This window comes from Glycine max, chromosome 16, assembly GCF_000004515.6.
Source record: "Glycine max cultivar Williams 82 chromosome 16, Glycine_max_v4.0, whole genome shotgun sequence".
Taxonomy (NCBI): domain Eukaryota; kingdom Viridiplantae; phylum Streptophyta; class Magnoliopsida; order Fabales; family Fabaceae; genus Glycine; species Glycine max.
Genome location: NC_038252.2, coordinates 32,152,892 through 32,167,365, shown reverse-complemented (window position 1 = coordinate 32,167,365; position 14,474 = coordinate 32,152,892). Strand labels below are relative to the sequence as shown.

At 33.0% G+C, this 14,474-nt stretch overlaps 1 protein-coding gene and 1 pseudogene across 1 annotated transcript; one reads left to right on the top strand and one right to left on the bottom strand.

Moving 5' to 3' along the window:
* Positions 1 to 1,991: 1,991 nt before the first annotated feature.
* Positions 1,992 to 4,700, bottom strand: LOC100806750 (putative pentatricopeptide repeat-containing protein At1g12700, mitochondrial; annotated as a pseudogene).
* A 3,664-nt stretch (positions 4,701 to 8,364) lies between these two features.
* Positions 8,365 to 11,104, top strand: LOC100789610 (uncharacterized). The gene is made up of 2 exons (XM_003548036.5): positions 8,365 to 8,909; positions 10,619 to 11,104. The coding sequence occupies exons 1-2, from the start codon at positions 8,544 to 8,546 to the stop codon at positions 10,829 to 10,831; spliced, it is 579 nt and encodes a 192-aa protein (XP_003548084.1). The 5' UTR covers positions 8,365 to 8,543; the 3' UTR covers positions 10,832 to 11,104.
* The last annotated feature ends 3,370 nt before the right edge of the window (positions 11,105 to 14,474 follow it).

The window sequence follows — 14,474 nt, the reverse complement described above, 5'->3', positions numbered from 1 at the left end:
GGAGACTTTTTTTATATCAACGTTAATTAAGTTATTATTCGTTGGAAATTTGGAATTCTTACACGGGGTAAGAAAAAATGGAATCGTGATTAATTAAAACAAATATACACAATGACATAACATGTGGATCTTTTGTTTTCTAATATGAGTCATTCATTTGAGATAAAATAAGATGCAGATTAAAAGTAACTTCTTAAACTTTAAACTAATGGGTTGTATTAAACAACTAAAGATTCACATGTGACCTCTTCGGCAACTCTTTTTGTTGTGCTATTTCTCTCCCATGAACGAAATCGATATTCTGCATCGTCGCAGCCATAGTCACTCTCCTGTTCCAACTTGGATCCTCTTCCTGTTGATAATGCTCACTTTCATGTCAGATTTTCTTTTCAAGAAATTAATAACGAGAGCAATTGTAACTTTTAAGTCTCCATGGAAGCTATATCTGTGGCCATAGGAATTATCCTTGGCTTGAGCAAGCACTGCTCTTACATTATTGCAATACTTTCTAATTTAGAGTAGGCTATCTTGTTTCTCTCTGCATAATCGTAACTAGTTTTGCTCAATTTCTTTGTTTTAAAGACACTTTTTTCCAGAATTAATTTAAAACACTAACCAAGGTGCATGTGACATTCCTAAGAGGATATAACACCAAATAGAAGACATTGTTCCAATGTGATCATATCTTGGCGGTTCATTTGTGATGCTCAAACTTGGCAGTATTGTACTTCCTATTTCTACTAGTGCAATCACTCCTCCAGTGCTGAGGTAGTTCTGCTACTATAATAAACCAAGAAGTCAAAACTTTATCATATATTACTCCATAGAAATGAGAAAGTAATGGGAAATAACAATCTGAAATGTTTAAGATTTAGCACGTACTCTTAATTCAGTATTTTTTTTTTCCAGCTTATGTAGGGTACATTTTAGAGCACAACATAACACGGTTCAACTGCAGTCAAGTGAAAATAGAAGTCAAAGCACAACAAAACTATATTAGATTTCAATTAATTGGGTGGATCGATTCAAAATCATACATTTCAATTATATTCTCAAGGACAGTTGGAATGGGTGACACACGGCAAAATTGTCACTCACAACATTGAAGCAGTGAGGCCTTGTAAGACCATAAAAAGTACAAGAAACCAGCCGCAACAAATTACTCATGGGAATGCACAATCCGGAATGAGTACAACCAAAATAAGTTCTGTCCTTTCAAGAAGCTGTAGGTTTTAAAATCTTTTATTTCTACAAAAAGACCAGGGAAATAAACAGATAAAAACAGAATTCAGTTATACTTTCTATAATATGGAGTCAACTATAAAAGTTAAGGCATTTCAAATAATATGTCTGCTTCAGCTTGGTTTGTTATCTGAAACATTAAGAATTAACAGTGACTGAACAAAACCTTAAAAGTAGACTGAGACAGGAAGACGACAGTACACTAGGAAGAAAAAGTGTAGGTATGAGTTATGACAACATTAAAACAATAAATAAAAAAATTAATGAAAGTTATTGTTACAATACCAAAATAAATTAGCCAATTTATGATTTTTAATCAAATGAAATGTCCATAGCATAATCTATGAACCAATCAAACGCAATAAACATTGGTGCTCACCATGAAAATTCCTAAAATGTAATAGGCCTTTAGCAATCATTCCATGAAGAAGTTTCTCGGCCTTATCATTCTCATCCTTCTCAAAAAGAGAACGAATAATGATTTCAAAAGTTACAGCATTAGGGATGCAACCATTGTCTTCCATTGTTGACTTAATTGCCAAAGCTTCATCAAACATGCCCTCTTTACAAAGCCCACTGATCATGACAGTATATGTTCAGACATTTATACAATAGCCTTTAACCAAGAGATGTTGAAAAAGTTCTTGTGCATTATTAAGTCTTCCACCTTTACATAATCCATCAATAAGTGCCGTGTATGTGTACATATCTGGCTGAATTCCCCGTTCCTCCATTTTCATGAATAGTGCAGTTGCCTTGTCAAGGTTTTGGTTTTTGCATAAACCATCTAATAAGGAAGTGTAGGTGACTACATCACCTGTGATGTGAGTATAGATTTGTTCAACTGCAGTCAATTGAAAATAAAATCAAAGTGCAACGAAATTATATTAGATTTCACAGTTAATTGGGTGAATCGATTCAAAATCATACATTTCAATTATATTCTCAAGTAAAGGACAGTTGGAATGGGTGACACATGGCAAAACTGTCACTCACAAAATATGCTCTGTTCTTTCAAGAAGCTCCCATTAATTTATCAGCAATGACCTGGAGGAAAACATCAGCAACTTTAAAACCAAAGACAACTCATATGATGCAAACAAAAAGGCTTTAGGTTTTAACTCTTCCTTCTCTGCAAAAAAACAAATCCTCAGAAGTAGACGAGAGAGGTAGACAGTACACTGGAAAGGAAAATTGTAGTTATGTCAAGACTCAGAAAAAAATCAACACATCTTATTGTTACAATACCAAAATAAATGAAACAGCATGTGGCTTTTAATCAAATGAAATCTCCATAGCATAGTCTTTGAAACAAAATAAACATGGATCGATCACCATCAAAATGCACAATAAATTAAATTCTAGTTGGAAAGCATCTTACCTAGGATTATTCTTACTACAATAGGCCTTTAGCAATCATTTCATGGAGAAGTTTCTCGGCCTTATCATTCTCATCCTTCTCAAAAAGAGAACGAATAATGATGTCAAAAGTTACAGCATTAGGGATGCAACCATTGTCTTCCATTTTTGACTTCATGGCCAAAGCTTCATCAAACATGTCCTCTTTACAAAGCCCACTGATCATGACATTATATGTCCAGACATCTATACAACAGCCTTTAACCAAGAGATGTTGAAAAAGCTTTTGTGCATTCTTAAGTCTTCCACCTTTACATAATCCATCAATAAGTGCCGTGTATGTGTACTTATTTGGCTGAATTCCCCATTTCTTCATTTTCATGAATAGTGCAGTTGCCTTGTCAAGGTTTTGGCTTTTGCGTAAACCATCTAATAAGGAATTGTAGGTGACTACATCAGCTGGTTGACCTTTGTGGTGCATCTCCTTCATAAGATCCAAAGCAGAAGTAATTCTCCCTGATTTACACAAACCATCAATAAGAGAATTGTACGTCACTGTGTTAGGAACCATATTTTTATGCAGCATTCCTCTTAGGAGATTCATGGCCTCATCGACCATTTTACACTTACATAATCCATTAATCATTGTACTGTAGCTGTAAACATCAGGATTTACTCCCCTCTGGATCAGAGTGTGGAATATCTGTTTTGCATTATGCACTTCACCAATTAAACAATACCCATCCATTAAAGTATTATAAGAAACAACATCAGGTTTTACCCCTTCTTTCGTCATCACAGCTAATAGTTTTTTTGTTTCTTTCACTTTTCCTTCTTTACATAATGCATCAATCAATGTATTATAGGTATAAACATCTGGATTGATGTTCTTCAGTATCATTTCATTTAATAAAATGAATGCTCCCATCAACTGACCCGCAAGGCAAAAGCCACATATTAGAGTATTGTAAGTGATAACATTAGGAAAAATTCCTCTAGCATTCATTTCAGAATAAAAATCACAAGCCTCGTCTACAAGTTTATCTTTGCATAAGCCATCAATGATGATGTTGTACATTACCACATCAGGCCTAGTTGATCTGTCTTCAATCATTCTCAGCAACTTGATGGCACATCTCGTCTCTCCTATCTTACATAGTCCATCGAGCAGGGTCCCATAACTAACCTGGTTCATCTGAAATCCTTGTGCTACGACCTTGTCATGAAAGTGCAGTGATTTCTTGACCTCACCCTTGAGACATAGACCTCTCAGGAGTGTATTCAAGGTTATGGTATCCGGCTGATAACCTAATTTTAGAATTTTGCCCAATACAGAAAAAGAAAAGGCCATTTGGCCCAAGTGGCAGAAACAATTGATGAGGATGCTCAAAGTAACAAGATTTGGCTTAATTCCTTTGACTTCCATTTGTCTAGAAAGGGAGAATTGACAGTAGGATAATGCTTCATCTTTACAAGGGATCCTAAAATCCTGTTAAATTCGATGATGGTGGGATATGACGCACAAGGAGCATGCGATTGAACTGGGAAAAAGGCATCATCAACAACATTTTCAGTGGATGGAGTCTGGGAGTGAAAGGAAAGAGTGGAAGTGGGGTTTGGAAGAAAATGAGGAAAGTTGGGAATGGAAAGAGAGGGAGAAGAGCTTAACCTTCTTAACAATGAGAATGAGAATGACATTGTTGTGTTGAATGGATTGTGTTTGTTCGGTTGGTTTATGTGAAACAGAGATCAAAGCTGAGTTTGCTCCGATTTGAGGCATGAACTAGTAGAGGACAATGCGCTAACAATAAAATTGAGATATTCAGCTGTGATTATGTTTATCCCCTAAATTTGACTTGATAGCTTATCTTTAGGTAACCACTTTTTTTTTTTTTTTTTTTCAGTTGAATGGCATTGCTATAGTGCAACTGTTCTCGTGAAACAAGTCTTCTTGTAGTTACCATATCTTCTATTATTTCTCTTTTTTTTTTCAAATTTTTTTTAATACATTTTATTTAAAATATAAAAATACACTAGAATAAAATTGGGTATTCACATGTTTAATCCATAATTTTAATCCCTTCATTTTAAAATTAAGACCTTTGGCTCTTCAATTTAAAAAATATGCAATTTTAGTAAAAATTTTAATTTTGTCTACTTTTTTTTTGTCCAATAGAATCGTAACCCTATTATATTCATTTAAGATATCATCAAAAAATAATTTAACTAATTATAAATTAAAAAATAAAAAAATAAAGTGTAGGTAAAATTAAATATTAAACACAAATTGTAGATTTTCTAAATTATGAGAACTAAAATTAAAAATTTTCTAAAACATGAGAATCAAATATTTATATTTTAAAATAAGGGACTAAATTTGTAGATTTTTTTTTAAATAAGAGATCAATTATCTCAATTGTAAAATAAAGGAACCAATATTACAAATTAAGTAAAATAGAGGGAAAAAAATATATTTAAGCCTATAATTAATTATATAATGGTATGTAAATAAAATATTTGATATTTTACATTAATTTGTATTATATCTCTTATATATATTATCATTTATTTAATATTTTATCAAAAAATAAAAGTATAATTAAATCAAAAAATCAATCGAATCAAAATTACATCATGTTAGATCAAATTGAATCCTATTAGATTAAAATTTTAAATAAAATCAATTGAATGATTAATTTAAAAAGTCAAAATAAATGGATGAAATAATTTTTCTTTTCAAGATCGATCTAATTGAATCTGCCACCATTCTATTGTAAGGCCCAGGTTTTTTCCAATAAGGAAAATCAAATAGTATTTTTCAGGAATGGTAATTGAGAGAGATGTCAAACATTTTATATATATATATATATATATATATATATATATATATATATATATATATATTACATGAAAAAAATGTGAGAATGATAGAGGAGGACATGTGAGGCTAATTGATTAGACTATCCGTAGGAAAAAAGTGACTACACCACTTTCAGTTTCTTGAATATGAAAACTCTTTTTTAGAAGCCCTTCAAATTAAGAACTACTAGTAAGCCTCTTATTGGTTCCCTAACGAATGTTGTTCTGACTATTTATTCAGCTTCGGTTGTAGCCACGGACGCATCTCTTGGGCTTTTTGACCAATTAGGGGTAAAAACCAATTTTTTTAGCGTAACAGAATTTATGACTTCTAACTTACCTATTACGTCTTGTTATTTTTTTTTATTTTTCAACTAAAGTCATAAAAATATATCAGTATAAATTTTTTTTACAACTTTAAAGTGATACTATTATTTTTTGTTTTTTAACATGCAAGTCGTATTTTGTTCATAAAACTATTTTATTTTTGAAAGATATACGACTTCAAAGTGAAAATTTTGGTTTTTAAACTTTTTTTTACTATCTGTAGACGTGTTTTTGTTTTGTTAACCTATTTCTTTTTATTTTTGTAAATGTTTTTTTTTAAGTTTAATATTGTTTACGGTTTTATTTTTATTTTAAATAAAAAGGTTAAAAAATATATATTTAAATATATAATAAATAATATTAAGTTGATTTTATTAATATATTTTTTGTGATTTTATTTGATATGTTATTATTTTATTTTAATGTTTCATTATTTAAAACATGTTATATATTTTTTTAATATAATTTATTTTGAATATTTTTTATTTAAAGTTTAAATAATCTATTAATAAAAGTAAAAAACCTTTAAAGTAGTAAAACAAAATACGATTTTTGTTTTAAAAAATAAAAAAAATACGACTTTAAAATCATAAAAAAAATAAGATTTACATTGAACGACTTTAGTTAAAAAATTAAAAAAAAAATAACAAGTCATAACGGGTGATACAACTTTTGAATTAGAAATCGTAACACCTATTAAGACTTATCTCGTTTTGGATTATCTTTTAAAATATACCTCCGATTGAAAAAATAAATTTTTTTTTATCCCTAATTGGTAAAAAAGCTCATCTCTTGCGATGAAGGACATGACAGAGATTACTCATGCTTAGTTCGAAGACTATTTTAACTGTTTTAGAAGAAAGCACACAGCAGAGGTATCTATCTCCTCAGCTTAAAGCTTTTCAATTAATCAATTTGAATATTATATATGTTTTTTTAGTGAGCTATAACATAATCACACTTAAAAAAATAGTATAGGAAAGTCAATTACAAATTTTATGTGAAATATAACCACTAAATCACATGAAAAAAAGATGTAATAATCTTGTTGAACATATGATTGTTAATTAAACTTAATATCCAAACTTTTTTTTTATCTTATAGAAAACCAAACAAACACCTACTCTAACCATCTAACAATCCACATCCATGGACCATCATTGCCAAATACGATTTTCGGCAATGACATTATGCCTCTCATTTCTTTCTCCTTTCTTCCTTTTTCTTTCACCGTCACACCGTTTTTCAATCTTTGGCATCTCCACTAGGGAGTTAAACGATTGAATCAATCACCTACCCCAAAAAACATCAAAATCACAACAACAACAATCTTGAATCTAGCAAGAACTATCACTCCAAATTAACCTTCCTTTCCATCACCACCCCCCAAATTATTGGTGTGGGAGAACACGTTCGCAAGAACATGGCGACAAGGTTCCCTCTCGTTTTAAGCGTGACAATGGTGAACTTTCACCAACATGTAGTGTGTTGAGTTTGTGATTCTAGATCTGGACTTGTTTTTGTTTTCCTTTTCCAAAATTTAAAAATATGCACAATGTTGAGGTTTTTTAATTTCAGTTTTGCAGAGTGAGAATAGAGAATTGTGTGAATGAGTGAGAGCGGAAGAGAACAAAATTCTCTAGATTTACATTCATATAGGTATTTGTAAGCTAGTCAAGGAGAACAGTTCTGATCGAAATCTCCTTTTCTGCCATTGAAGTTATTGTGAAGATGATATTGGGTTTGCTTATGTTGAAGGAGTGAATCTATGAGGGGAGTGCATTTGATAGAAAGAAGGATGAAAGAATTCTAAGGAAAAGAAAGAAAAATAAGTTTAATTTAATCTTTATACTTTCATGATTCTTATCTTTTCTGTCTTTATAATTTTAAAGTAATTTAAAATTATCTTTTAGTCCCTATAATTTGAAAGTGGTCTAAATATACTTTATATTTTAATTCTGTTTGAGTCCTTACCATCAAAATATGAATAATATTATCAATTACAATTAACTAAAAATATATTAACAACTAATTCGTAACTAATTTATCGTAAGATAATTTATAATAAAAAATAATTGATAATTTATAATTAATTTGTAGTTAATTATTTTAATTTTTTTAGTAAGGACTAAAAGGTAATTAAAATATAAATTATAAGGACTACAGAAATTAAAAGAGAATTAAAATAAAAACGATAAGAACTAGAAAGAACACTTTTAAATGACAGGGACTTAACAAGAATTAAAATATAAATTATAGAGACTAAAAATACCAATTACCTATAAAGACTAAAAAAGTAAAAATTATGAAATTATAGAAATAATTTAAAAAAAAATAAAAATTTATCCAAGGTGACAAATGGATCCATTAGAATTCCTTCATGTAAAAAAAGTCCAACCATATCACATAAAATTGACCCATTGGGTGGGTTAATATAAATATTTGATGGTAAATAAATTTATGGTATTTTTTAAGTAATATTTTATTTTGCAATAATTAAGAACCAAATACCAATGTTTTATAATTTAAGGACTAAAGTGTAGTATTTATTGATTCCTAACCATCATCCTTTACCCTTCTTTATATTATTGCTTTTAATTCCTTGTTATGCCCGATCTTCACCAACGAGCCCACGAAACATAAATCCCCCGCAACGAACAAAAACATATATAACTCCACCCCTCAACGACAACAATCCCTTCTTCTTCCCTCAGATCCACAACCCGCGTCCTCACCTAAGCCGCCGGCACCGGAAGATGGAGGACGACGAGAAGACACCCTTGGTGGGAGAAATCGAGGAGGTGGACGCGAGTCCCGTGGAGGAGGAGGGCACGAGCGAGCGGGAGAAGCGCGTGCGGACCAAGGTCCCGGAGGCAGAGATCCACCTGTATCGGCAGGGGAAGGGCCCCGTGGCGGTGTTCAAGTCGGCACTGGGCGGCTGGGAGCAGGATCAGCTCGAGATCAGGGAGGACATCCTCGAGAAGTACGGCATGAAATCGGTCTTCGCGTTCAATCCGACCGCCGGGGGGCGCGGCGTTCCTGTCCGGTTCAATCCCAGAAATGGGAGGTCGATTTTGACGTACAGGGATGGGGCTGTTGTTTACCTTGATGGAGAACCTAAGGTTTGTGTTTTGTTTCTTTTTTTAGGTTTTGAGTTACTTGATATTAGTTTAATTGGGGAGATATAAGGTGAGTTGATGGTTAAAGGAGAAGGAACGATGGGAAAGGTGAGTTGAGGAAGGAACAAGTATTCAGTTAATTCTTCTAATTGAAAATAAAAAGGGAAAATTTTGGGCTTTTCCCAGATCCTTTTATTTTTCAGATTTTGGGAGGATCAGAATGCAAGGCTGTTTAGAGTTGTACTTTGTAAACTAGGATGATGTAAGATTGGCTTGAAATTGTTTGCATTTCTAATTAGCACCTCTCATCCTAACACCTGCTATGGGATATAGTTCCATTCTCTATCTGGGACAGTGTCTACTACAAGCTATGCTGGAGTATCCAAAGGTTGAGAATCCATGAAGGGGAATGTGCATACGAAAGGCACACCAACAATAGGTTGCTGTCCAAGAAGAATGCAGTTTAGAGAGCTGAAATCATACGTATCCTCTGAAGTTTGTTTGGTCTTTGTAGGGGGTGTTTGATTTCTGGATGGTGTAACAGACCCTATCTACCTCATGATTTGAATTGACTGGGATTGGGAATCGTCTATTTATTATAACTATTATGCACTCATGACTGGCCAACATGTATCTAAGACCGGAGTTATATGTTCAAGCTGCTTTTTGGTATGGTCGGCTAGGCTAGCAAGCATGATACAAACTGGTTTAGGGAGAAGAAATAAAGGAACTTTAATTGAAGAAATGAAAGAAAGAATCCTCCAGAAATCGAGGAACCTGGACTCTCCCAATACAAACCGACCAACCCATTGCCCCTCCCTATAACAACCACTTCTATTTAATTATATTGTGTCCTCCTATGCTAACTGACAAAACTCCCTTTAATTATTCTACAATTCATAGGGTTTTAAGTTTTAACTCCCTGTTGTGACCCTCTTCTTTCTAACATAGATCTTCTCAATAGCAGATTTCTTATTAATACTCGTAAGTCCTATCAAAGCACTAGGCACTGATTCATGATTTAGGGGCATGAGCAGAGCATCTGGTGTTGCTGGAGTTTTGGTTGGGCTGGGCTGGGGAGGAGTTGGACTGAGAGAATGGGGATTATGCTGTATTGTCCAGGGATTGAGTTACTACTTTGGTTGAGCTTAAGCCTATTGCTCCCACTTTTAAAGGCTTTTTTTCCCCATTGAATATGCTAAAATATTTCTGGATATCATAAATTTCTAAGCTACTATAAAATTGAATCTTCATTGAGGTTCATAATGCTTTACAGTGAGAATTTTGTAGTGTTATGATAAAAATAGGTTGTTCATTCTCTCTAAATCATATTTGTCATGTCTTTTAATTAGCTGAATTTATTGAAAGCCTTTTGGTTCAGTGCAACAAGGCTTGTGGGTTGCAGGCCATTGAGCATCATTTAATGCCTAGAATTATTTTTTTGATCAAAATATAAAATCTTGACAGACATCTCACTGATAAAGTAGTTTACATAATTTATATTATGCTTTTTCTTTTACAAGTGATGTATATACAATTATACATTTCTACACTATTTTTAAAGTTGAAATACTCACAATATGATCTCCATTATCGTGTTAAATATCTATGACTATGATATGAAGGTGCAGTTCATGTAATCCTAATACAAACATATATGGAGTGCACGTAATATTGTCATTCGCTGAAAGACTGAAACTTTTCTTTTGCAGGATTCACTTGTTAAACCAGTGACGAGGATCTTGGTTGGGGTTGCTTTAATAACCTTTATGATAACACTAGTTTCAAGGGATACTCCGAACTGGTTGAAGAAATTAAATTTCTCTGGTGTGAACTTCCCTCCATGGATCTTGGCTTGTGTAGTTATTGTCTTCACCCGCATGAGGAAGAGAACTAGAGATTTTCTGAAGAAGCGGGGTTGGTGAATGAACTTGTGTGTGATGCCTCTGTGGTAGGGTTTTATGCATTTCTCTATACACTTTCAAGATTTGTTTAAACTGACATAATTTTGTTGATTACTTATATCATCACAAATGTTATAGGTTAATAATAAGGGATGCCACATTTGATGATACATATAGATGTTTTTGTTCAGCGAGTATAGGCTATCTATCTACATAGATGATAGATCTTTTTCCTTTTATTGTTGCTCAAATATGTGATCATTGATTGGAGTGGAAAGAAATAGTTTCATATCATGCATTGGGAATCTTCTGAGCTAGCTAGTATTATATCGTTTTTTAATCTTCATGGAAGAGTACAAGTGCTATTAGGTAACAATTTATAATTGTCGAGAAGTATCGATGTTTATATAGTTATACTTGCCGAATGAAAATTAATGACGTATGAATAAATGGCAATCGTGATCCTTGAAAAAAAATCAAGACGGAACAATTGAAATATTGCTGCATAAGAACTGAAAATATGGCTCACCTTCAAGAGCCTTGAACAGAAGTTAATAATTGCAAGTGACTAGATGTTTGATGAGTTGCAATAGGAAGGTAATTTTTTATAACAAAAAGTGAAAATTGATAAGATGATAAGATAAATATTATCAGAAGTAAGCTAATCATTGATACGATCAGGGTACTAAATTGACAAGTCATTGGTTGAATGGCCGAGTCATAAGTTAAACACAATGATTTATTATAAGTTTACGAATTTATATGGAATGTGTATAAATTATATTTTGGTTTAAATGTTTTTGTTCTCTGATAAATTTTAGTTTTTTCATTTGATCTCTAATAAATTTTTGTTTCGTGATGAGTCTCTAATATTTGAAAAGTTTTGTTTGAGGTTTTTATCATTAGTCAAAATTGGTTATTTGTTTATGTGGTCGTTAACCGGTCATACAAGCATGTTATTTGTTGTGTCACGTGTCAAGTTTTTTTTTTTAAAAAAAAATGTAAGAAACGATATCGTTGCTGCTGCTTCTCCAAAACCCCTAAACCACCCCACCAGTCCCTGATCAATTCCTCCACCAGCTCCACACCGCTGCTCTGTTTCTCCAAAACCCCCTAAACCACCCCCACCAGTCCCCGACCAACTCCTCTGTCAGCTCCACATTGTCGTTGTTGCCACCCACTCCCCCACCATTGCTACTTCTCCAAATCCCTGAAGTAAGATCGATTTAGATCTTTCGATCCAGCAGTTGTTATAGATTGCGGCGGCTATGAAGTCGGCGTTGCACCTCGGATCAAATGGACCCACCTTATTCCTCCCTTGAAACCCCATGACAACATTACAACAATTAACACTAACCCATTTTCGTCTTTTCCTTCTCTTGAAGAGTGACCCCAATGGCAACAACAAATCTCCTTCTCTCAAAAATCACTCATGGACGACCCCTCTTCCCCAAAGAAAACCTCTTTGTTTTCATCCTTTCCTTCTCTTCTCTTCACCTACAGCACACAAGTCGATTTGAGGGCCAAGTGTGAGAGAAAAATCGAGAGAGAAGTGAGGTTTGAGAGTTGGTGGTGGCGGCTGGCGATGGTGTGAGCAATGGTTGGTGATGGCGCTAGTGGTGGCCAATGGCTAGGTTGGTGGTGACCCTTGAGAAGAGAGAACAAGAAGAGACAACCATGAAAGCAAGGGCTTGCGGAAAGAGCTCGTTATTATGAAATGTCGACGTCAAGTCCCGACACTGCTACCCCACTTAATTTTTCGTGCTCTACGCAATGGACCGAGCAAAATCGCGTTTTGGGATAAGGTTTTGTTGATCCTCTTCTATCCATGAAATTGTTTTTATGTGTTCTCTTAGAAACCTTATCTATGTGAATTTCTTGAGTTGTGAGTTGGCTTGGTTTGATTTGAAAATCTAAAATTGATTGAAAGGCCCTAAAAATCATTAGTGAGGACGTGTTGGCCTTGAATCTTCAATAGTGAGGAAGCTATAGTGACAAATTCACTAGGAAGGTATAGAAGAAACTATAATAGACTGTGTCACAACGCAAAGGGATGCTGAACGTCGTTTTTTACTTTTTTTTTTTAATTTAAAAAAAAAATCCTTCATGTAATCCTAGTTACACAAAAATCACATGTAACATGCATGAGTGACTGGTTAACAGCCACATAAGCAGATACCGAGTTCTGACTAACGGTATGAATTTCAAACAAAACTTTTTAAGTGTTAGAGATCCATCACGAAGTAAAAATTTATTAGAAATCTATCACGAAGCAAAAATTTATTAAGAATCTATCACGAAGCACAAATATTTATTGGGAATAAAAAATATATTTAAATCTTATATTTTTCGTATAAATTTGAACCGCTTCATACTGTCGACAAATGAACAAGAAGATTCCTTATTATCATGTCACGTCACCATAGTCCATGGAGATTCTTAATTACATACAACATCATTCACCAGTTAATTAAGTGTAACTAGATCGCAAAATCCGGGTATATAAATAAATACTGCATATGTCAACTCTTGCAAATATTCAATTTTGCGAGGAATAATTCGTGCTTTCCAAAGAAGTGAGATTGTGTTTCAGGATTTATATATTTATATATTATAAATAGGTTATTAAATTCCCAATTATGCATCAGGAATAAAATTAAGAGTGAAAAAAAGTAGAAAGAATACCACTTATGTCAACTCGCAAATATGCAATTTTGCGATCTGCTTTGGTCAGTGTTGTTGAAAATCACAATTCCATAGGCTCTGAACTTGATTTGACAGCCTAATTAGTAGTTCTTTAAGTACTAACTATAAACAAAAGCCTTGAATTTATAAGCTCAGCAGAAAAATTTGATTGAAAACAATTTAATTTGGCTGGACAAACTATTCTCACTCACCAAATGGAAACTTCACAACAAACAACCTTCAAAGTAGAAGTAAATGACTTATTTGTACATTCCCTGTGAAAAAGCCTTTCCACCAGATGAATCCATCTACAATTAAGCACCAGCTACATTTTCAAGGTTTATAGAAATAGTAACTTTGTTTTCTCCATTTGAGGAAAGTCTAAAATCTGTTCAATTCACAGCAAATAGTAACCAATTAGCAAAAGCAATTTATTTTAGACAAGGAGACCATATACTCAAACGTAAGGAATATATTAGAGTAATATTTGCTTGATGATTTTGAAAACTGTAATGACAGTTTAGTAACTGACGAAAAGCATTTGTTTCATACTTTAAGAGTGAACATAAAATGATGACATTTTAGTAACTGATGAAAAACATTTGTTTCAGACTTTAAAGAGTGTAGGGAAATGGTGAAATTTAGAGGAGCATACCACTTGAGCGAAAATGTTGCATGGAATAATCAGTGCTTTCCAAAGAACTGAGATGGCTGCATCACAATATAATTCGTGTCTCGGAATTGGAATTTATATATTATAAATAGAATATACACAAATGAGTGATATTAATACTAAATTTCAAAATACAATGTAGTTAAGAAGATTGAGAAATGGAAAAGACTATTTTTTATAATATTTATAAAACTTGAAGTGCGAGCAAAAATGGTGAAATATAGCTCTATTTTTTGCATCTCAGTTTTCAAGCCTTAATTTAAAATTGTCTTTGTTAGTGGTTAAATAAAAGAGATGGTTAATTTG